The sequence below is a fragment of the Acomys russatus genome, chromosome 16 (assembly GCF_903995435.1).
Source record: "Acomys russatus chromosome 16, mAcoRus1.1, whole genome shotgun sequence".
NCBI classification, from domain to species: domain Eukaryota; kingdom Metazoa; phylum Chordata; class Mammalia; order Rodentia; family Muridae; genus Acomys; species Acomys russatus.
Genome location: NC_067152.1, coordinates 42,084,059 through 42,107,449, shown reverse-complemented (window position 1 = coordinate 42,107,449; position 23,391 = coordinate 42,084,059). Strand labels below are relative to the sequence as shown.

General features: G+C 53.8%; 2 protein-coding genes across 3 annotated transcripts in view; both read left to right on the top strand.

Annotated features, from left to right (window-relative positions):
• Rnf157 (ring finger protein 157) overlaps positions 1–15,225 on the top strand; it is a 72,296-nt gene extending 57,071 nt beyond the window's left edge. The window contains exons 9-19 of one of the 2 annotated variants that reach the window (XM_051159081.1): positions 277–348; positions 1,296–1,455; positions 1,629–1,741; positions 4,027–4,265; positions 4,973–5,081; positions 6,407–6,518; positions 6,830–6,999; positions 7,175–7,240; positions 8,203–8,251; positions 9,783–9,893; positions 15,052–15,225. In XM_051159081.1, the coding sequence (XP_051015038.1) occupies positions 277–348; positions 1,296–1,455; positions 1,629–1,741; positions 4,027–4,265; positions 4,973–5,081; positions 6,407–6,518; positions 6,830–6,999; positions 7,175–7,240; positions 8,203–8,251; positions 9,783–9,893; positions 15,052–15,173 (1,323 nt within the window). In that variant the 3' untranslated portion in view covers positions 15,174–15,225. Of the gene's footprint in view, positions 1–276; positions 349–1,295; positions 1,456–1,628; positions 1,742–4,026; positions 4,266–4,972; positions 5,082–6,406; positions 6,519–6,829; positions 7,000–7,174; positions 7,241–8,202; positions 8,252–9,782; positions 9,894–13,543; positions 13,591–15,051 lie in introns of those variants that run through there. The other variant, XM_051159082.1, reaches the window with a different exon arrangement.
• Positions 15,226–18,495: 3,270 nt separating this feature from the next.
• Foxj1 (forkhead box J1) lies at positions 18,496–22,425 on the top strand. Its single transcript, XM_051159088.1, has 3 exons — positions 18,496–18,643; positions 19,156–19,819; positions 21,441–22,425. The coding sequence occupies exons 2-3, from the start codon at positions 19,322–19,324 to the stop codon at positions 22,206–22,208; spliced, it is 1,266 nt and encodes a 421-aa protein (XP_051015045.1). The 5' UTR covers positions 18,496–18,643; positions 19,156–19,321; the 3' UTR covers positions 22,209–22,425.
• Positions 22,426–23,391: the final 966 nt, after the last annotated feature.

The window sequence follows — 23,391 nt, the reverse complement described above, 5'->3', positions numbered from 1 at the left end:
TGCTGTTTGCAACTGTCTATAACAGTGAGCTGCAATACACACACTGTCGGTAAAATGTTATGTTCCCTGTTGGATAGAATAGTGGGTAAATGAAACACTTGATTTTTCTCCCCCCACTCAAATGCAAACATAAGTAAATAAAAACATCCTTTATTTGTCTAGGGCCTTGAGTTTTTTCATTGTGAATCAGTCGTCCTGGGTTACCTGGGGAGAGGCGGCTTCTGCTCTTGTCTCTCAGTAGTAAACCTGCTCTTGGCTTCACTGTTTACTGTTCAGGTAGATGGGGTCAGCTACCTTCTTCAGGAGATCTACGGGATTGAGAACAAGTATAACACGCAGGATTCTAAGGTGAGTTGTGTTCCGAGTTCAGGATTTGCTCTTCACTAGAGGCGAGGTGCGCATCAGCTCCATTCAGGGCCGAGGGCCTCGTGAGCCAGCCAGGACCTAGGAGAAGAGTCTCATCTTAGGTCACAAAAGTGGAAGCTTTTGCCACTTTGGGAATGAACAGAACAGGCTGCTTTGGATCTGCCCTTCTGCTCCGGAGCGCAGTTGAGCTCTGCCTCCCAGGAGGGTCTTGCATTTTCCTTCATCTTCACCTCTGTGCTTTCCTAGGCCCCTTCTGCTCAGACCTCAGGGGAGAATGAGCTCCGGGAGTGAGTCCAGTCTCGTAACTTGAGGCAGTTCCTAGAGGCAGGGCTCCAAGCAGCAATGGTACTGCACAGGGCTGGAGGGATGGCTCAAGAGTTAAGAGCACTCACTGGCACTTCTTCCAGAGGACCCAGGCTCAATTCCCAGCACCCATATGGCAGTTCACAGCTGTCTAACTCTACTTCTGGGGCACCTGGTGCCCTCTTCTGGCTCCTGCAAGCACCAGGAATGCAAAGGGCAAAGGGCAAAGGGCCCATCCACATAAAATAAAATAAAAACTAATTTTTTAAAAACTGCATACACTAAGCCGGGCATGATGGCGCACGCCTTTAATCCCAGCACTTGGGAGGCAGAGGCAGGCGGATCGCTGTGAGTTCAAAGCCAGCCTGGTCTACAAAGCGAGTCTAGAACAGTCAAGGCTACACAGGGAGACCCTGTCTCGAAAAACCAAAACCAAAAACAAAACATAAAAGAAAAAACCCAAACCAAACCAAACAAAAAAAACCTGCATAAACTAAATCCCATGTCAGTGTAGACACTGTTCGGATCTGTGTAGCTATATGCCTGCTCTTCAGTCAGGCTGTCTTGTAAAGGAATTGTGGGGGATGGAAGGCTTTGTATGATTAGCTAAATCTCTTTCTGGCCAGGTGGCTGAGGATGAAGTGAGTGATAACAGTGCCGAGTGTGTGGTGTGTCTCTCAGATGTCCGCGATACCTTGATCCTGCCCTGCCGTCACCTCTGCCTCTGTAACACCTGTGCAGACACCCTGCGCTACCAGGCCAACAACTGCCCCATCTGCCGGCTGCGTAAGTCCTGAAGGAGCGTGACAGTGAGGGCTGGAAAGGTGGGCAGGACACATCAGAACACTGGTGCTGAGCATAGCAAATGGATGACCGAGGGAGCGTGGTTTCTGTCTGAACCCTTGCTCATCCTTAATCCTGAAACAGGATGTCCTGATGGCCTCTTTTCTTCTTCACAGCCTTCCGGGCACTGCTTCAGATCCGAGCCATGAGGAAAAAATTGGGCCCTTTGTCTCCAACCAGCTTTAACCCCATCATCTCATCCCAGACCTCGGACTCTGAAGAGCATTCAGTAAGCTGGGCACAGCCCCTCTGAAGCACATACTTTCCCTGATGTTCTATATTTTTCTGTAGGCTTTGTTCTTTAAACAAGGTTTGGCTGTGCGGCCCTGGCTGGCTTGGAACTTGCTATGCAGACCAGATCTTAAACTCCTAGTGATCTTCCTGATTTTCTTCCCAAGCACCAAGCACCAAGCACCCAGTTCTGTCCTTGTTTTGGGGGGGCGGTATTACATCAAGAATTAGACCTGCGCATGCTGGAGGAATTTTTTTTTTTTCTTTTTAGACCATCTGGGATCATGTTGTAGGAAAGCCTGCTAATATAGAGGCTAGCGAAATGGCTTAGCAGTTAAAAACGCTGGCTACTCTTGCAGAGGACCTGGGTTCAGTTCCCAGCACCCACATGACAACTCACTATCAGTTTTAGGGGATCTGACACCTTTTTCTGATCGCCAAAGACACCAGGCATGCCATGTGTATGGTGCACAGATATACATGCAGACAAACACTCATAAAATAAAAATAAATATTTTTTGAGACAGGGTTTCTCTGTGTAGCCCTGGCTGTCCAGGAACTCACTCTGTAGTCCAGGCTGGCTGCCTCTACCTCACAAGTGATGGTGATTAAAGCTGTGCACCACACCGCCCACCCCAAAAGTAAACATTTTTTTTTTTTCTTTTAGTTTTGTAGTCCTGCCTGTCCTGGCCTCCTTTTGTTGACCAGGATGGCCTGGAACTCACAGAGGTCTGCCTGCCTCGCAAGTGCTGGAATTAAAGGTGTGCACCACCACACCCAGCTAAGTAAATAAATCTTAAACAGCTTACTAATATTGCAACTGAAAGTTGAATTCTGACCATTGAAAGCTTTCCCTCCTCTGGAACTTGGAGTGCAGTTCATACTTACATTCCTGGAGCCATCTGTTCACTCCAGTGGGATCCAACTCGGGACCGCCTCCTGGCAGAAACAGGATGACTTTTGGATTTGAACCAATTTTGCAACCTTGAGTCCTTGAAGAAAGTTGCTGCCTTTCTTCCTCCTTTTTTGTGGCTTCAGAGCTGGAAGCCAAGCAGATAAGAGAACTGACTTTGGAGTCATAGTGTGAGAGACTCAGAGTAAACCTGGGAGCTCTGCAAGTGTAGGACAGTAGAGAACGGGTGAGAGTGTGGCTCAGGCATAGAGCACGGTGGCATACACACGGCCTGGGCCCTCACCACTCTGAAGCAGCCCCATCCCCAAACAAACCCCTGCAAATACTGACTTGCCTTGATTGACTCAGTGATAGGAGAGATTTATCATTCAGTTAACAATATAGGGGAAATTGTTCAGTTAGTATAAGGGAAGAAGTCATTTTGGCATTTATTTTCATATGTGGGTCCCAGAAATCAAACTCAAGTCATGAGGCTTAGTGGTAAACACCTTTACCTGCTGAGCCATCTCTGCAGTCCCAGCTTATCAATTTACCCCTTACAGACTAGATTCCAGATGGAATAATTAGCTATTAAAAGAAAAACAAAGCAACAGTCACATCAGTGCATGAACTTAATTCCAGCACTTGGGAAACAGAGGCAGGTGGATCTTTGAGTTCCAGGCCAACCAGAGGGAGTTCCAGGATAGCCAGGGCCACACAGAAAAACCCCGTCTCAAAACACACACACACACACACACATACACACACACACACACACACACACACACACACACACACACGAAAATATTTATGTTTAATTAAACAAGAAAGATTCAGAATGATTTTTTAATTTTATTTATGTTATGTGTCTGTGTGTGAATATGTGAGTGCAGGTGGCCCTGGAGGTCAGAAGGCAGCATGAGGCCCCTTTAGCTGCAGTGACAAGTGATCGTGAGCTACTGATCTGGGTGCTGGGATTTGAACTTGGGTCCTCTGCGAGAGCAGCGGGAGCACTTTACTACTCAGCCACCTCCCCAGCCCCTAGAATTGCCATTTACAGATTAATCACAAATCATAAACTATAACTAATCGGGAAAACGTGCTAGATTGACAACAAAAGTCACTTTGGGTGTTTGCTTATTGGTAATTTTTTCTTCTTTGATGTATTTTATAAATTTCAATTGTCATCAGAGAAATGGACTTTATGAAGAATCATGTAGGTGTCATGGCTCCTAACACCTCCCCTTTCCTTATGTTTAGCACAGCAGCTTTTCTTGCCAAAGCAGATGCTTAAACACAGGACTCATCTTTCAGTGTCCAGCAGGAAACATGATCGTGCCCTAAAACAAAAAGTGCCGACCTAATTCTTGGCCCATCTCTGGTTCTTACAGTCCTCGGAGAACATCCCACCAGGCTACGAAGTGGTGTCTCTCCTGGAGGCCCTCAACGGCCCTCTCACACCGTCCCCTGCAGTTCCTCCACTTCATGTTCTTGGGGACGGCCGCCTCTCAGGAATGCTCCCGTCATATGGCAGTGATGGCCACCTGCCCCCCATCAGGACACTGTCCCCCCTCGACCGCCTGTCTGATTGCAGCAGCCAAGGACTCAAACTCAAAAAGAGTCTATCCAAGTGAGTGGTTAGTGTTGCCCTGGGCACCTCAGAGCTCTCCAGAGCGCCTTTCCCTGTCAACATGGTAATAGTCTCATCCACAGTAGAGAGCCTACCAGTGCTGCCCACTCTCACAGGAACCCTGCAGCAGTGAGGAAGGGGGGATTTCCCCCAGAGATAGAAATCAAATGAGAGCCAGGCGTGGTGGCACAGGCCTGTGATCCCAGCACTCTGGGATCTGTGTGAGTTCGAGACCAGCCTGGTCTACAAAGGGAGTTCCAGGACAGCCAGAGCTATACAGAGAACCCCTATCTTGGGTAGAGGTGGGGGTGGGGGAGTCAAATGTGCATTGTTGCCCAGGGTCATGTGTTCTCTGACAGGGTGCATGTGGTGGTGAGAAAAGGAAGGACATTGAGTAGTACAGACAGAACCCCTTGGGGCCCTGGCTTAATCTGAAGTCAGAGAAACCAAATGGCACTCTGTCCTGAACACTGAAATCCCTAGGACACAATCATAGCACACTTCCTGTGGCAAGAGGATGTCTCACAGATCAAGGTGTTGAGATGGGGTGGGGGTGGGGTGCTGGTGTTTTCCCAAAGTTCAGGAGGTAGAGGCAGAGGCTCTACCCGCCTCCAGTAAGCCTCTCACATCTGCTTCTCCTGTGCAGCGTGAGCAAGTAGAGTCAGGACAGTAGTGTATTCAGCTGCTATTCCTCTGGGTGTTTGCAGATCCATTTCCCAGAATTCTTCTGTGCTACATGAAGAGGAAGATGAGCGCTCTTGCAGTGAGTCGGAGACTCAGCTCTCTCAGAGACTGTCAGCCCAGCATCCTGAAGAGGTAACTGGCTTTCTTCTCTCTCCCCGGGTACTGGCACCAGGCATCTATCTGCCTGCATGGCTCCTTGGTCCCCTGCTTTTATCTGTCCATTAGACCTTCTAGAACCTTACAAGCTGGCAACTGCAGAGGTTCTCCACCTTGTACACCCCTCACTACCTAGAACTCACAGACCTTACTGGCCCCAACTGCCCCAGGCAACAAGCTGGGTGCAAAGGGCATTCAGAGATGGGGGGTGGGGAGTGTTCCGTCATCAGGAGCTCATGTCTATTAGGATAACGTTTGTGCTCAGCCACGCTGTATGTGGTTCATTGTTGCTGCCCAGTAAGTATTTCTTGAATGAGTGCATGAGAGACTGAGATAGGGTCTTACAGAGTTCAGGCTCACCATGAACTCACTATATAGCTGAGAATGACCCTGAATTCCCAAGCCTCCTGCCTCACCTCCCAGGTGCTAGGCAGGATTATAGGCTGCCTGTAGTCCCAGCTCTGGAGACTAAAACAAAGGTCATAAGTTTGAGGCCAGCCTAGGCTACATATCAAGTTCAGTGCCAGCCTGCTATTGATTCTACCTCAAGAGAGAGGGCAGACAGGGCACTCAGAAGAAGCCATAAGGTGCCATAGTATGAGTGCAACTTCCTTTAGTGACGGACATCAGAAAAGCTTTGTGCACGGTAGCATTTGCCTGGATCTTGAAAATGTTTAGACACAAAAAGGAAAGAAACATCATAAGGAAGCTTGGAGCAGGCCAAGGGGGCGCTGTGAGCGGCCTTGCAAACCTCAGTAGTGCAGGCCTGACCTAAGATGGAAGAAGCCTGGCCGGGGAGTTGGACAGCCACCCTTGCACCTTTGCATCCACCCAGGATAACAAGGCTGAGTCCAGGGGACTGGTGGGTGGAGGGCAGAGGTGGTATCTGTCTCAAACCCACTTAGCAGGAACTCCTGACATACGTGTGGAGGAGTCCTATAGGCAGTGAGGGCCCTGTTGGTTTTGTGTTCTTTTCCTGTAAAGGAAAGCTGTTCATAATCCTGGGGAAATGAGGGATCCCCCTCTGTGACAGCTGTTGGGTGGCCTGTGTCACTGGAGCTGCATCCTTTGTATGCCCCAGCAGATGCTGGGCCGTAGGCAGGAGGTGCTGACTGAAGTATACGCTCCCCTGGGACAAAGTCACTCCAGGCCCTGGCTGAAAAGGAGTGCCGACAGAGGCCAGCCCTGCCTCTCCCGACACTCATGCCCCTTCCTTCCGTGTCCCTCCCCAGCTCTGCTACTGCCCTTCTGCCCATATGCTGGGCTTGAGCTAATTTCATGTCCCACTGTGTCCTTCACAGGGACGTGATGTGTCTCCAGAGAGTGAGAACCTCACCCTGTCCTCTTCAGGGGCTGTTGACCAGTCATCTTGCACAGGGACTCCGCTCTCTTCTACCATCTCGTCCCCAGAAGGTACCTGAGAGATGGGCTACATGCGCCTCCCTACCTGGTACACAGCTGTGCTGTGACTTCCTCTGGGGATGGGAGCAGGGCAGCTAATGGCTGGACAGTCCCACACTGGAGGAGGGGGGGCTCTTACTCACCCTCCTGCATGACGAGCTGCCCTCTGCACTGTAACAGCAGGAGCAGAATCTCAGAAGACCCTTCTCAGGAGAGGGCAACACGAGGCCTTTGTACACCTCCCCATGTGGCCTAGTACAGAAAGTGCACACCGCTCCTCAGCCACCACAGCCCTGTCGCCCTCCCGACTTCTGTCTCCACAGACCCCGCCAGCAGCAGCCTGGCCCAGTCAGTCATGTCCATGGCATCCTCCCAGATCAGCACGGACACAGTGTCCTCCATGTCTGGCTCCTACATTGCCCCTGGCACAGAAGAAGAGGGAGAGGCCCTGCCTTCCCCGCAGGCGGCCAGCAGGGCCCCTTCAGAAGGCGAGGTAAGGGAAGAGCTCTTGGTCTGCCTGTAAAGGCCTGGGTGCTGGCGGGATGCCACAGAGAGCACAGCACTCCCTGCAGGCATCTGTATGAGGAGGGTCTTGGCTTGGGTGTCCTGAGAGCTTACCTGGAGAGCCCGTGATGACCATGCCCTTGGGGTTTGTTGCTCTTTCACAGGAGACACCAGCAGAGTCTCCAGACAGCAATTTTGCCGGCCTTCCAGCTGGAGAGCAAGATGCAGAGGTAACCTAACTGGCAGACAGCAGCACCCTTTCCCACAGCCAGTTTGTCTTAACTGTGGTGTTGCCTGCAATGGCTGTGGCAAAGGAGCACTGGAGAAGCCTTCCTGAGTGGTATTTCCACATCATTCAGGAGTGAGGGGAGACGTGACAGTAGCCTCAAACTCTGTGACCAGGAGACACTGGTTCCATGTATGGTCTATAGGGAGTGAGTTCAAGAGGGACCTTCCCATGCCAGACCCTGACAGGCCTGGGGAATGTGCTGGCTGCCATGCGGTTAGTCTGCTCACCGGGGCCACTGGGTCTCATGCTCCCCGGCACTAGCACACACAGATGCCCCAGGGAGATTTCCTCTTGCCTCTAATGTCCACACCCCATCCAGGAGCCCTGTCCAGAGGCAGACAGAATGACAACTGTGGGTGATGATGCCCTGAGTATGTTGTGTGCCATCACTATGCGGCCCAGGTTTCACCTCACAGATCCTTTCAGGATGTTTGGTTACTAACTGGCCCCTCAAGAGTGTCTGAAAGCTTTATGACCTCATGATTTTCTTTTACATTTGTCTCATGTGCTGGTTTGAGGCAGGGCTTAACTCTCTATACCCCCTGAGTGTTTACACTGGGCTAGAATTGCTGGAGCAGACCAAGCTGGTTTTTATGCTTACCAGTGGGTGACCTTCCTACCTCTGTCTCCCAGGTTCTGGGATTACAGGCATGTGCCCACACCTGGCTTTTATTTGCTCTTGCGTTTAGCTCCTAGTCTATGTTAGCATCAGTAGAGCTGCAAAGGTACTCCTGACAGCCCATCCCAAGCAGTTGGTCAGGCAGCCCCCGGCCGTGGTGGGAAGTATAAGCTGCTGGTGTGGAGCACGGCAATAACTACCAAGGGATGCTCTGCCCTGCCCTGCCCTGTCTTTGCTGGGCTCCTGACTTCTTGGTAGGCTCATGGGCCTTTTTTCTGCCCTAGGGAAATGATGTCATAGAGGAAGAGGACAGATCGCCTGTGCGAGAAGACGGTAAAAGGCCTGGTCCTTGCTCAGCTGTGTGGCTCTGGGGAGTGGTTATCTTGATGGCACGCCAGGCAAACCTGATATCAGTGACCTCAGCGACATTTTCAACTCCGCTGAGATGCAGAATCTGCAGAATGGGGGGGGGGGGGGCGGCAGCGGTGGTGGTGGTGGATGCTGCAGAAGACACTGTCTCTTTTTGTACCCACACCTGCCTCCTGTGCATCTCTCTAGCTGAGCTCTTGGGCTGCCCTGGCACCCCCAATGGAGCAGCGGCAGTTTCTTCCCTATGAGAGGCTGGACTCTGGTAGCTCGGTTTGCTTTAGTGGAGAACATCTAAGGGGACGCAAGCAGCTCACGTGCCGAGGGTGTGGCTCAGGAAGCACGGCACCCTGCAGGGCTGGCCCAGGCAGCACTGTGGGCTGGGGTTTGGTCTCCAGTTAGAAGAGTTTGGTTCCCAGAAAAGAAGGCATGCCCTGCAGGACATGGCAGGGGTACAGGGCTTGTTAGAGAAGCCAGCCAGGCTCCCTCCTTCTCTGCTCCTGGTATATGTGTGCCGTGGCCTGGATGCAGTTTGCTCCAACAGATGTCAACTTAATTGCTCCTGCTTTAGCACCGCCGGCCATTGCTTCAGGAGTGTCAGGGGTGCATGTGGACTTGACAGCTCCCGCTGGCAAGAGGCTCAAAAATAAGAGCCTCCAGGCTGGCCTCTTCCACTCCCGCACCCCAGCCCAGGGCTTGAAGCTTTACTGGCTCTGAAAATACTTCAGAGTCCAAAGCCCCGCACCCTGAGTTCTTTCTCAGAACATTTTCTTCTAAGATGCACGTGGTGGCACGGTTGTTGGCACCCAACTCTTCATAGTCTACATGGAGGGTTCTCTTCCTCTCCTTTGACTGAGAAAGAAAGGGAGGCTCTAAAAACAACCACTTCTAGAGCTTTCCCTCTCCCTCACACATCTGCAAGTTTCTGGACAGTCAACTGAAACATATTCAAAGTAACCACCTCAGTCTCCCAAGAGAGGAAAACATAATTTTGTGAACAGTCATTCTGATGCAATGTACAAAATTATGGAACCCAAGGCGGTGGGTTGTTGCTTCCTGCATATGATTCTGCAGAACCTCTGGTCATAAGCAAACCCCACCGACGCCTGAGAGCGGCAGGCAACAGGGTACCGCCTCACGGCTTTCTCCAGCTTCTGCCAGCCACAGTGTCCATCAGCTACCTGGGTGCAGCTGCCCTCCATAGCGGTCTGACTGACCTGCGTCTGGCTGTTCTCTGCAGGGATCAGACTTACTAGGGAACAACTAGAAAGGGGCCAACCAAGGAAACAAGCCAGGATAGTGCGAGAACCCAGACATGGCGACCCAACCTGGTTCTTTTGTCCACTCTTTACTCACTTGATTTATCGTCTTTTTTTTTTTTTTTTACACATGATTTGATTTATTTTTTTGTCTCCATCCTTAAGACTTTTATTTTTAAGGACAGCAGTGTAGAGAAAACACAGCCAGCCCCTGTCTAACTGCGTTAACTCCGTTACAGGCCAGAGGACAAGCGCATTTCTAGGCATGGAATGTGACAATAACAATGACTTTGACACCGCAAGCGTGAAAGCACTGGACAATAAGCTGTGCTCTGAGGTCTGCTTACCTGGTGAGTGGCAGTCTGCTGAACATGAACTTCATGGGGGCACATCCCTCCGCTCCCCCTGCCCCCGTGGGAAGCCTGTCTTCTGTGCTGCAGTTCTGGCTAGGAAGGCCAAGGTGTGCTTAGGTGCTGGAGAACAGCTGCTGAGAGGAAGGCTTGGGCCCAACACAGAGAGCAGCTCCTGCTCTGCCCGTATCCGTATCCGTATCCGTTAGGGAAAAAGGCAAGACTCCCCCGCCTTGCTGTTTGGTTAGACACTTCCAGTAGCTTACAGACACCATGTGGGGCAGACTGACTTGGGGCATCCTCTGGAAGTCTGAGCAGTCAGGCACCTCCCACGGGGGCCTTGGAACAGAAGCCTGAGCTTTTAGCACTGAAACCCATACCTCTTCAGGGCACATATGTCTGAGGGCTACAAAGAAATCTAAAAGCACCTTGTAAGCCAATGGATGGCTTTCTGACCCAAATGAGCTTTAGGTCACCTGTGACAAGTCAGACAGCCGGGATGACTGGGTCCTCTAAGGCCCCAACTTCTCAGTGTGTCCCAGTCCCTTTTCATGACCTCAAACTCAGCCTGCAAAGCAGCCATGTTAATTATACATTCAAGTCCAGGCCGGCTAGCACATGCCTATGATCCCACACTTGGGAAACAGAGGCAGCTGGATCACTGCAATCTGCTATCCAGGAGCTACACAGCAAGACCTAGGCCCCACTCCCACCCTAAATAACCCCGGTGTGGTGGCACACACCTTTAATTCCAGCACTTTGTGGCAGAGGCAGGCACATCTCTGAGTTTGATGCCAGCCTGCCTGGTCTACAGAGTAAGTTCCAGGGCAGCCAGGACTACATAGAAAAATTCTGTCTTGAAAACCCAAAAATAAAAAAATAAATCACAAATGAGCACTGGCCTAGTGTGCCCACTCAGCAGCATCAAAAACCATGTCCTAAGAGCCTTGCCTGGCCAGCTGTCCCCTCCTGGCCTCAGCACAGGGCCTGTCACACTGCCCTGCAGCTCCCACAGCGTCCCCTAGTGAAGACCTGCCGCAGCTTCAGAGCAGCCACTCCTGGGTCCAGTGCTTTACTCGCTCAGCGAGGTAGCTGAAGGTGTTAAGCCACAGGAACTCCTGTGCTTGCCACTGTCCTTCAGCCCGTGCCAGACATGGTCCCAGCAGGCCCTGGCCCCATGCAAGCCCGTGGCAAGGGAAGCCGGTTGCTCAGGAGAAACTTTCTCCAGCCTTTCCAAGGGCGCTTCAGCCATTCTCTGTGTAGTTTGTCCTGAAGCTACTGCCCAGGTCCCAACCTTCAGTGAGACCTGAGAGACAGCATCCGATCACCTGCTTCTCCCACACAGGCCGCAGGCACAGTCCCTGCCAGAGCATGGTGAGAGGCGTTGATCCATACGGCCACCTCCTGCCCAGTAAACCTGGCCTGGAGCTGCTGGAGACCAGGCACACTCACCCTGCCTTCCCCCTCCTGGCCTTGCTTCCATCTGTCCATTTATGTTCCATGTCTTTTTACCAAACGTAGGTCTGTCTGTCTGGTTTGCTCATTTTTAAACTCATTTATGTTCTCTGACTTGTGTGAAAGTTCATGTTCACTCTGTGCCAGCTCTGTCCTCCTGCCTTTGCTCAGCCCGACACCAAGTATACTGCTGTGCGCACTTGAAGGCTCTCGCTTAGGGCTCTAGACAAGCTTCCAGTTCTTAAGCGGCAAGGGCCTATGTTGGTACACTAAAAGTTTTTAAAGGAAAACGATTTGTGGGAATGTATGCATCTCTGTTCAACAAAACCAGGCATGCTTCCATGTCAAGGACTATGGGCTAGGCATCCTTGGCTGCATAGGATGAGGATGGTGCCCATGTCTAGCTCTGCCTGTGTCTGCCGGCCAGCTTTTCCTCAAGGGCCTCTACGCCGAGCGCTGCTTTTGGCAGAGGGAGCTGCTGCCACTGTTGGAGCCCATGGTGCCATGGAGACCAAGCTTGATCTTTCTGCTTCCTCCTCTCCAAGCCTCCCAACAACCTGCTTGTCAGTGCATCTTCACATATGGGGAGGGGCCAGTATGGGGACAGCAGAATCTAAAAAGGAAGCAAGTGGCCATGGCCTCCTTATGGTAATGTTTGAGACTAAATGGGGTTCCCAGTTTGGCCAAATATGGAAGGAGTCAGCTGTGGAGGTGTCAGGAGAGGGACTTAAGTGTATACAGATACTTACGTGTATAGACAGATACTTAGATGTATCTGTAGCAAAAGTCCAAGGGCTCCTGCATGGAGGCAAAGGGGCAGGGCTCTCTTGAGGTATCTACCTCCTTGCTCAAAGCCAGGAGAGTCGGTGTGTTGGTTCTCTGGACCGACTTCACACTCAGCGGTGTGCTCACCCTCATTCCACCTGAGAGCTGCAGGCCAACTTGCTCCTCCCTATTCTTAAATGCTCTTTTTTGCCATAAGTCACTTCCCTCAGACCCTGCCCCTGCCTGAGTCTGTTTCCGTCTTCAAATATATCTCGCCCATTTCATAGAGGACACAGGGAGAGCAGGCAGGGGAAGGCCAAGAAGGGCATAGGGTGCTTCCCTGGATCATGTGCGTCACACACACTCTGCCAAGAAACCCGTCCCCACCATCCTCACGCTTGTGAGGGCCTTAGCCGGTGCCTGTGCATTCCAGCTCCTCCCTCAGAAGCTTCCAGGGCTTCAAAGGCCCAAGGCAGAGGGCAAGTTTCCGGTTCCTTACACTAAAGCCAGTTGCCCTCGGGGACAACCTGACGTGACCTACACCTGCATGACTGTGTGAAGCCAGATAACACAGGCAGCTCTTACATGATTAACACGGGAGTAGACCTGTGCAGTAAAATCTGAAAATGCATACAGACCTGACGTGTATCCCCTCCTCTCTCCAAGCCTCATGACCTAAGATTCAGATGTGGTCACGTACCCCTTTCCTGCCAGCACTCGGGAGGCAGAGCCAGGCAGATTTTCTGTGTGTCTGAGGCCAGCCTGGTGCACATATCAAGCTCCAGGTCAGCTTTGGGATGTTTGCAGTGACAAGTTCTGGGGCAAATCCAGATTATGCAGTGAGCATATGTTAACTATTATAGCCCTTAGATTTAACCAGCGCACTAGTAGAGCCAGCAGAGAGATACGCCAAGTGTCCCTAAATCTTGACGTCCCTTCCTCCTCCTATGTCTGATTCCCCAAAAGGGAACCAAATGTAAATGCCATTGTCCCTCCCCCTGGAGGGGGCTCAAGTCTCCAAGCTCTGTGTCCCTGCCAGAGGGCCTGGGTATGGCCAGATGGGATGGCACACTCACTGTGGACACCTCCGTGGAATCCAGGCTGCCTTCTGAGTGGGGTAGAGCAAGGCAAGCAGCATCAGGGCTGCTGTGGACCCTGGGGGTCCCTCCAGGGAAAAGGATGCCTTGTTCTTGCGCTATGCCCTTGCACTACACACAGCCCCCCTGCACCCTGGACTGTCTGCAGGCCTGACTGGGGCTCCTAGGGTGGCAGATGGTGCATAAGGACTTCTGTGAACTTGGTCAGGACAGCCTCAGAGCCAGTGTCCATGGGGTAGTGATGTGGCCGCTGCTGTTTGTGTGTGTGTGTGTGTGTGTGTGTGTGTCTTCTCTCTTGTTTACCATTTGCTTTTGGTCTCTCCTACTGAACAGCCGCAGCTCCGGAGTCCTGCCCCATAAACATTGAGGAATAGGTATGACATCTACCAAACTATACAGCTGAGCAAACCACCCATCGTAGCTGGGGTTCCTAACTGAGCATCCTTTACTGGTACTCTTCCCGTCACTCAGGGCGCACCTACAGAGGGAAGAAGCGCCTCTGACTCCCGCTCTCTGGGCACAGGGAGTCCACGGGCAGTTTAGGTGTAAAAGCCTGTGCCCTTCCCTTCCCAGGTTCCACTATGGACTGTTACCTCCTATAGCCTCAGGACAGATTCCCACACCAGACTACTGCCAATGTGAAATAAGCAACACCTGCTTCATCCTAGCATGTATGCCATTAAGGGCTTGGGCTCAGTGAATCTGAGGCTGATGTTGGCCATTTGTAAGTTGGTTTCAGGACCACACTATGCAGTTAGCAGGCCTCAGCTTCTAGGAAAGCCCCACCCCCCCCCCACCCCATTCCTGGGGCCATACTCCTTTCTGAGCACCAGGGTGCAAAAATGTATACACCATGGTTCCTGCAGAAGCTTGCCTAGCAGAGCCAACAAGATGGAGTGCCTTTCTTAAACATCCTAAGCTTGGAAGGAGTAAGGCCTGCCTGCCATTGTATATAACACACTAGCTCTCCTGGAGAGACTGAAACAGCTAACTTGCCAGCTAGAAGACAGCCAAAGGGTCCTAGGAAACACACGAGGGTCCCCCAAAGCAAGCTGCAGGGCACTGAGTCAGATAAGCTGCTGGGCATACTTACATGCAGCCTCAGGCGGGACTCAGCAAGTTTGTGAGTGCACACTGGACTCGTGGGGCATATGGGAAAGCCAAGGCCCTAAGTACGGTGACCTGCCCAAGACTGACCATTGGTATCTGTGAGCTAGGGATGAGGCGCACGTGGGTGCCATGCAGCTGAGGATGTAACTAGGATAAGCAGACACAAGGTGCTGGCAGGTGGCATCAGAGCATGAAGCAGACAGGGGTCAGGGGTGAGTCTCCACTTTGGGTGCAGAGGTAGCCAGGGGCTAGGAGAGAGGTAAGTGTGCTAAACAGCCTCTTGGAGCCACAGGGTGCTCAGGCAAGGAAGAGATGAGAAGCAGAGATACAGGAGAAGGGCCCACACTCTGCCTGGCCCCACCCTGCTGCCAACCCCTTCCCACCCGCTGGCTCCACAGCAAACACAGAGGCTGCAGGTTACAAGTGTTCTTTCAGCTCAGCTCAGCCTCCTAGCATACCCAAAGTCCAGAACCAAGTAGTTACCGTCCCAAGTGAACAAAGAACCTGAGTGTCCCTGTGTGCCGGTGGGTCACAGGCAGTGAGCACCGAGTTAGGGGGGAGCAGCCCCAGCACACGTCAGCACCTGCTTCTCCCCATTCTTGCGCTTGTTAGTTTCAGGTCACACACATCCTGTTAGGTTCTGTGTTGACTCCTGTGCAGCCCTGCTGGAGATACCATATATACTTGCTTTAAGGTACGGCTCCCATAACCTCCATTTTTTTCTTCTTCAGGTACCTGGCAGCATGATAACATAGTCAACTGTCGCAGTGCCCAGTGCCGGCGCTCATCATCCAGCAGCCTGGAGGACCCTGAGGAGAACAGGCCTTGTGTATGGGATCCTTTGGCTGTCTGAGGGCACCCACACCTGTACCTGGGTTCCCCCCCGGTCCTCACGGGACTGCAGGACTTCTGGACATCTTCAACAAGACATGTGGATTTGATACTCACATGAAGGGAGGATGGCGTGCAACCCTCCACCATCCTCACCTCCTGTAACCATGATTCGTCCCCTCTCAGAAAGAACCCGAAGCCTTCCTCCTTGTGAGCTGATGCCCCTCAGTGAACTGTAGCACCAGCCAGTGCCAGTGGCCATGAGCTGGGGGTCAGGGCTGGCTGTTTCTGGAGCCTTCTCTCTTCTGAGGGAGACCAAGAAGACTGAAGAATTTTGGCAGCTTTGTTACACCCATTGACAGGTGTTGGCCTCTAGCACCTCATAGTTGGAAACCTAACTTGAGGTGGTGGGGAGCTGGCTTGCTGAGGGAGGCCAGCCACATTCCGGCCTCCCAGGACACCAGGAGTTCCTTACTCAGCCTAAGGGAGACTGTAGCAGCCAAAGGGTTGGTCAGAAGCTAGAGCTGGTAACAGCTGCTCCCCGACACCTCCTGTGGACCCAGTCAGGATGACCACCCTTGCAAGGCCTCTCCTCCTCAGGTGCAGTCCTGAAGGCCTGCTGGGCCACCTCTGTGCAGTGCTAGGGCTGACTCTTACCATATTGCACCTTCATTACACCCATTGAGGGGTTGTCTCAAACCCACCACCCTTTCTCACATCCGAAGAACAAGGCTATGAGCTGTGGACCACTGCTTCTCAAACTGCTGCACAGGAACACCAAAGGAAGTGCTGGAGGCTCTGGGGCCGCTGTGGTCACCTAGGGACCAGAAGATGAGAAGGCCTCCCTACCCTAGTGTGTTCCTCCCCGGCCTCTCAGATCTGATAAATGAGAGGTGGGGACTCTCCGTGGGCTCGCCAGTGCTCAGGGATGTGGTCCAGTCAGCACTCAGACAAAGCCATGACGGCAAACTGGCAGAAATTGTTAGGTGCCACACCTTTTCCAGCTCAGTGGATTTCACACGGCTCTTAAGTAGATGCCTAACTACTGGCATTTGGGAAAAGGTAGTTTAGTGGAACAGGAAGATGGCTTGGGATTGAGACTAGAAACAGTCACTTAAGAGGGTGAGATATGAGGAGCTTAGAATTGCAAAGTGTGGTCCTAGAAAAGCTTTCAGAAACACACCAGTGCCCAGGATCCTTGGGAAGTGGGGTGGGTGTGAGGGGTGGAGGGGCGGGCCTCCAACTTGCTAAGTAGCTGGGGATGACCTTGAACTTCGGATTTTCCTGCCTGTGCTGCCCAAGCATTAGGATTATAGTCCGGTACCACTACGCAGCTGTCCTTTGTCCCTTTTGTGTGGTTGCAGAGGCAGTCACACAGCTAGAGGGAGGCTCAGCTTGAGAGCCCATGTGCGCCCTTGCAGAACACTCTGTGCACTCTGCCAGCCCCGCTTGATGTCTCTTCCTTCCTCCAGCATCCCCACTTAGGATTTACACCAGTGTGAGCTGAGCGATGACCACACTTCCTCAGAGAATGAAGCAGAAGCAACGGGACCTTCCCTTAGCCTGGGCAAGGGCACACAGACCCGCCACCTCCCCTGGCAGGCAGTAGGTGAACAGTATTCACAGCGTGGTGTGACCTAGGAGCAGGAAGGACGTAGCTGAGATGAAGGAGATTCAGGTAAACAGTAGCCACAGTGGCCAGGAGCCCTCTAGAAGAGCCATAACCAGCCCTTCCCTCTCCACCTCAGCAAGTCCTCGCGTAGCCTGAGCTCCCTTTCCTCCGCCTCGCTCAGTTCTACCCCTCACTCTATCCTTTTAGTTCTTGGCAAGCTACATATCCCACTCACGGGGTGGACCCCCTAAAGTTGCCACACTCAACCCAGTCCATCTTTTGGAAACAGTCCCTTTGTCAAGATGGGCACCTTCTTCTGGTGCCCTTGACTCCTTACCACACTGCATCTGCACTTTTCCACGCTCGGTACTGTAGTGATCTTGGTTTCCTCAAAGAACCTTTTTTGCCTATTTTCATCGCACAAGAATTTTACCCCTGTGGCAGCTTCTGGCCACAGACCCAAACACTAAGCCATCTCACTGGAGAGCTAGCCCTGTCCACCTGGTGTTGGAATGCTGGTTGCTCACTTTGTTTTAGGGCCTGCACACCTGGTGTGTGCAAGTATGCGTGTGTATGCTGTTTGTGCCATCTGTGTACCCTTCACACTCAGGAGTACACTTGTGGGCACACTACAGTGGGGACATCAAGATGCAATATTTATGGATTGCTGCATGTTTCTTAAAAGTGAATTAAACTGTTTACAGGGGCACAGGAGCCATTAACTACAAAGTGAATTCATTTGCGAACGTTTCTGTCCGAGTGGCTGGGATACTCTTTAGTATTTTTACTCAAGGATTTGGGTGAGGCAGAAATTTCTGCAGGTCTGGGTACAAGGTCTCTCCCCCAGCTCCATGCCTGGCTGGGCCCTACCTGCTTCTGCAGCTGCCTTAAACCGGAGACCTTCCACTCCCGCAGCTCCTCAATTATTAAAGAACCCCAAAGCTGATGGCAGCAGAGAAGGCAAGGGCCCAGAGTCCCTATACTTATTACTTCCTGTCACTTAACCCGTCCCTGACTAAATTAGTACAACAAATAACCTTTCTGAGAGGCCCGCTGTGGCTTTGTTTGTAGCCACCAGCTCTGCTTCCTAGGCTGTCAGGGAGGAGGAGGCATCTCGGCAGATGCCCCTGAAATGCCAGCTTCCAGGAACTTGAGCAGGATGAGTTGGCGAGCTGCTTACCGGGAGACGCTGGGTTACCCTACCCGCCTCGGTGTGTCTGCGATCTGTGTGGCCGTTTCTGCGGATATAAGCGACAGGTGGCATCAGAGAGTCAGACTTGCCTGCGGACACCAGAGAAGACACTCGGGGATCAGGGAAAGGCCCCGGGAAACAGACAAAGGCCACACTGGCAGTCCAGTGAGGGGAAACACTCCAAGGGCATGGTTCCCCAGACTTGGTCTGCAAAATCCGGGGCTCGGTCCCCGCAGCGGTCAAACCCGAAGCGTGGGGGAGGGGTTCCCGGGGCCTGGAGCGCCCGCGGTGCGACCCAGCGCGGGGACCACGGGCGGGAATCACAGAGCCGGATTTCGGTGGCGGGTAGGGGGCTGGGTGGCGCGGGAGAGGGCGGCAGAACGAGGGAGTTCCAGAGAGTTGCCGCCAGAGGAGCAGCAAGGGCCCGCGGTCTCCTTGGAGACGTGCTGGCCAATGAAAGCAGCGGAAGCTGTTTATGGGGGCGGAGCGTCGCCATGGCAGCAGGAGAAGCCTTCAGAGCGTCTACTTAATGCCGGTCCCCGGGCCGTCGGCGCTCACAGAAGCGCCGTCGGGCGAAGGGGGGGCGACGAGGGGCGCCAGCAGAACCCTCGAGCTGGGGACAGAACCGCGGGAGGTGGGAGGAACTTCTTCCAGAACCTTCCTCAGGCCCGGCTGCGCTCTGAGCCAGGTAAGGGACTGGGAGGGCTGTGGACCACGGGATGGGAGGGCGTCGGGACCTGCTGGCTATCCATTCCATCGGTCGCCCATAGAAGTAGTAGGGCCAGTGACTGAAATCTGAAGAGTTTTGGGGAGATCGCCTCCTGCCCCTTCACACCGCGGTCCTGAGACCTGCCTTTCCTGAGACCCTTCATCTTAATACCTTTTTCCAAAAATCAGATGCCCTCCCTTGCCCCAGCCGTGTCGTACTGCCCTCCTGGACTATTGGGGTGTGATCCTAGTTTTTTACTCTCTGGGGAAAAAGAGTTAGATTGGGCCTCTCTACCCTCTTCCCTCGTTGTGGCCAGTGAACCTTAGAAGCGCAGATAGAGAGAGGTGTAGACGCGGGGTCAGACCAGGGCTCTGTGTTTCCCAGACCTTGCCACAGGCTGCCGGGAGGAAAGTGAGGGGTTCCCCGACTAAGGCGCACCCTTATCCCTCGGGGTAGAGGAAAGAGTGCTCAGCTCCGCGGTGTTCCCACAGGCCCCACATTCGTATTCGGAGGTGACCCCCCGGGTCGCGGAATGGAAGTGAGTGTTCTGGAGGCTGTGTAACTGGAGCCTCCAGTACCAGCGGGCCGGAGACCGCGGCGGGCCACCCCAGCTCAGCCTGTGGATGTTGACCGCCCCTTCGGAGAGTCCCCGCAGACATGGCGGAGAGCTGGCTGCGCCTCTGCGGAGCAGGGCCTGGGGAGGAGGCCGGGCCGGAGGTCGGCATGGAGGAGCCAGACGCCCTGGATGACAGCCTGACCAGCCTGCAATGGCTTCAGGAATTCTCCATTCTCAATGCCAAGGCCCCCACTCTGCCCCCGGGGGGCACCGACCCCCACAGCTACCACCAAGTGCCGGGCTCCGTGGCGCCCGGGTCACCTCTGGCGGCAGACCCTGCCTGCTTTGGGCAGCCTCACACACCTGGCAAGCCCACGTCGTCCTGCACATCTCGAAGCGCGCCCCCAGGGCTGCAGGCCCCGCCTCCTGACGACGTGGACTATGCCACCAACCCACATGTCAAGCCGCCTTACTCATATGCCACTCTCATCTGCATGGCCATGCAGGCCAGCAAGGCCACCAAGATCACTCTGTCGGCCATCTACAAGTGGATCACAGACAACTTCTGCTACTTCCGCCATGCAGATCCCACCTGGCAGGTAGGGGAGAAGAGGTGCCGGGTGGTGGCCACCCCCTCCTTCTGGTTCTTGGCCAGACAAGCATACCAGATCTGCAAGGCCAAGGAGATATCTGGCTGTGAGGTCAGGCCTCTCAAGAGGGAGTCCCTGACAAGTTCTGGAAACGTTCCTCCCTTTTGGAGACAGGGCTTTGTGGGTACAAACGTTGAAGTTCTAGGAAGAGGGACCAGTAGGGCACATTGATTCATCCTGGAGGCCCAGTGTAGCCTCTTGTGTGGATTTAACGCTAAGGCACATTCTTGTCCCATGTCCCAGAATTCCTAGACAATGTTCTGTCCGAGAACAGTTTGTCAGAACCGGACTCCGAAATGGAAGCCCAGTGGTCTCCCTGCCAGGTTCTGTGCCCTGCCTTTTCCTTTTGGTCCAGAGAGGAGGACAGAGAGGAGCACCCAGAGCCGAGCACTATGGGTGCGAAATAAGTCTCCAGAGGGGAGGGGTCATGAGGTCATTCTAAAACCACTGACCCAGCCTCCTACTTCAACTCCTCCGCAGTTTCCTGCCTCCCCTCCCCCACCCCAGCCAGCCTCCCTGGGGGGGCAATTACCTGAGCCAGGTACTTTCCATAGGGGCGATGCTGCCACTGCTGCTGCTGCTGCAAACGGCCTCAGGTTCTAAGACTCCTGAACCTGGCGCAAAGCAGCCAGTGGGCACAGGCGGCCGCGTAAATATCCCAGCCTTGCTGGCCAAAGGGGCACTCACTCTCCACCTACCTGCCTTGCTAACCTAGCCTGGGCCCCTGCACTCCAGTGAGGTGTGAAAGGAAGCAAGCGGCCAAGCACGGACAAGGCCAGATAAGGCTCAGGAGACAGTCCTTTGGACATCTTCAGTGTCAGGATCCAGCCGGTGGGGACTGAGGCTAAGGTTACACGCTATTCCCTCCCTGAAGCACCCAAAGAGGCAGGGGACAGGATCACAGTCCCCCTCCCCTACTCAAGGCCTGTGCCAACTCAGGTCCCAGGAATGAGCCTTCTGCACTTGGCTGGGTAATAATCAACTGACTTTTGGGTGGGAAGAGAAGGCTGTGGGGGGGTGAAGGCCTAGGCCAGAGGCTGGCTCAACAAACAAGGAGTCACTAAATCACACACACACACACACACACACACACACACACACACACACACACACAATCTTTGGCCACCCAGCCCCCTCCCTTAACCCACCCACTTCACAAACAGAAGGAAACAGCCAGACAGAGGGAAATGGCAGTCCAGGCCGTGGGGGAGCTGAGGGCTTTGGCCAAGACCTGCAAGCAGCAGGGTAAGGGAGGGAGGGAGGATGACAGAGGGTGGCACTGAGAGCCACCCAGTGGCTCAGCTCTCGGATGACTGAGCAGGCAGATATCCCAGCAACAGAGAACAAAAGCCCCCCCTCCCCGCACCCGCCCCACCCCCCATGCACTCCGGGCTCCTCATGCCCGGTGGCTGGTGTCCCAGAGTCCCAGAGTTACAGCTGCCTGGTCAAGGGCTTGGGTTGGATCTACCCTTCTCCCCGTGCAGGAGCAGGAGCCCTGGGTGCCACTGCACAGCCATTCCCTCTGACCCCTGTGCGTTTTCTCTTCCTCTTGTTCTTTTATTGTATCCAGAATTCGATCCGCCACAACCTGTCCCTGAACAAATGCTTCATCAAAGTGCCTCGAGAGAAAGATGAGCCCGGCAAGGGGGGTTTCTGGCGCATTGACCCCCAGTATGCAGAGCGCCTGCTCAGTGGGGCCTTCAAGAAACGGAGGCTGCCCCCAGTCCACATTCACCCTGCCTTTGCTCGCCAGGCCTCCCAGGAACCCAGCACTGCCCCCTGGGGTGGGCCTCTAACCGTGAACACTGAGGCCCAGCAGCTGCTGCAGGAGTTTGAGGAGGCCACAGGGGAGGGGGCCTGGAGCACAGGGGAGGGCAGGCTGGGGCATAAGCGAAAGCAGCCACTGCCCAAGAGGGTGGCCAAGGTCCTTCGGCCTCCCAGCACATTGCTGCTGACCCAGGAGGAGCAGGGTGAGCTGGAACCCCTCAAAGGCAACTTTGACTGGGAGGCCATCTTTGAGGCTGGCACTCTGGGTGAGGAGCTGAGCTCACTGGAGGGCCTAGAGCTGAGCCCCCCGCTGAGCCCTGCCTCACACAGAGACGTGGACCTTACTGTCCATGGCCGCCACATCGACTGCCCCGCTACCTGGGGCCCTCCGGTGGAACAGGCCGCTGACAGCCTAGACTTTGACGAGACCTTCTTGGCCACCTCCTTTCTCCAGCACCCCTGGGATGAGGGTAGCAGTGGTTGCCTACCCCCAGAGCCCCTCTTTGAAGCAGGGGATGCCACCCTGGCCGCTGACCTGCAGGACTGGGCCAGTGTGGGTGCCTTCTTGTAAAAGGTCAGGCCCCACCCCATCTCCGGACAGCGCCCAAGTCAGGGCCCAGAACTTGCTGCCTCCCAAGACAGGCCAGTGGACATCTCGGCACGCTGGCAGGGACTGGGCCAGGCCTCTGAAGGCTTGCTTCACGAGGCCACACTGCTGCCAGCTGGGGTTGTCCTAATGTCTATGCCCACAGGACGGGGAACTGAGAGCCCAGGATCAAAACTGCTGCCTCCCCCCACCCCACCCATACACACAGTGTTTCATTGACCCGTGTTCCCCCCAAGCCCAAGAATTGTCAAGATCACCCTCCCTCCTGCCCCCTGCCCCCTGCACTGTGAGAGCTGAAACCTGGATGGGGTCCTGCCAGGCCAGGGAGGAACTGAACAGGGCCCTCATCCAAGTGTTGCTTCGTCTCACCCACTTCTGCTGCTTCCCCGGGTCTCTACCCAGAAAAAGTTCCCAGGTACAACAAGGCTTAATTAGATGACAGCAAATTAACTCCCTAGAGGCCCCTCCTGGCAGAGCTTCCCCAGGGGCCCCAGCCGCCTTGGTTAGGGAGAGTGGTGGCAGGAGACTGGGGAAGGGAACAGAGAGGAGGCAGAGGTAGGGTGGGGGCAGCAAGATGGGGCAAGACGGTCTCTTTAAGTCCTCTGGGACCTTTTCCTGGCCCGTCACCAGCAGAAAGGAGGCTGCAAACCTTTGAGCCTGACTTGAGGCTGAGAGCAACAGGAAGGTGGGGTTTGGGGTGGTTGGGGCGGGGGCAGCCAAGCTGCTAGGTGGGGGGTGGGAAGGGAAGACTAATATAGTGAGTATAGTTATAGCTAAGACTTAACTGGGACAAGTGCCCAGCTTGCTGGGAACCCTGGGACCAGGAAGAGGAGCCTATACCCCCATCTGCATTTGGGGGATCAAATCTTGCTCCACACTGACCCCTTGGGGCTGGGACCGGTGTCTACCCTCCACGTGGGGCAACTTAACCTTTTTCATGTAAAGTTCTTTACAATAAATTTTTTTTTTTCAAAATAAAATTAAAAAGAGAAAATCTAAACATGGTCATCCTTCCATCTTTCTTTGAGAATGGCAAGAGCCAAATGCGGTAGCTCTGTGAGGAAAGGCTGATAGGTTTCTTTTTTAATGTCAAGAGAGGAATGGTCAGGAAAATGGGGCATAGAGGGTTTGCCGATGGTCTCCTGTC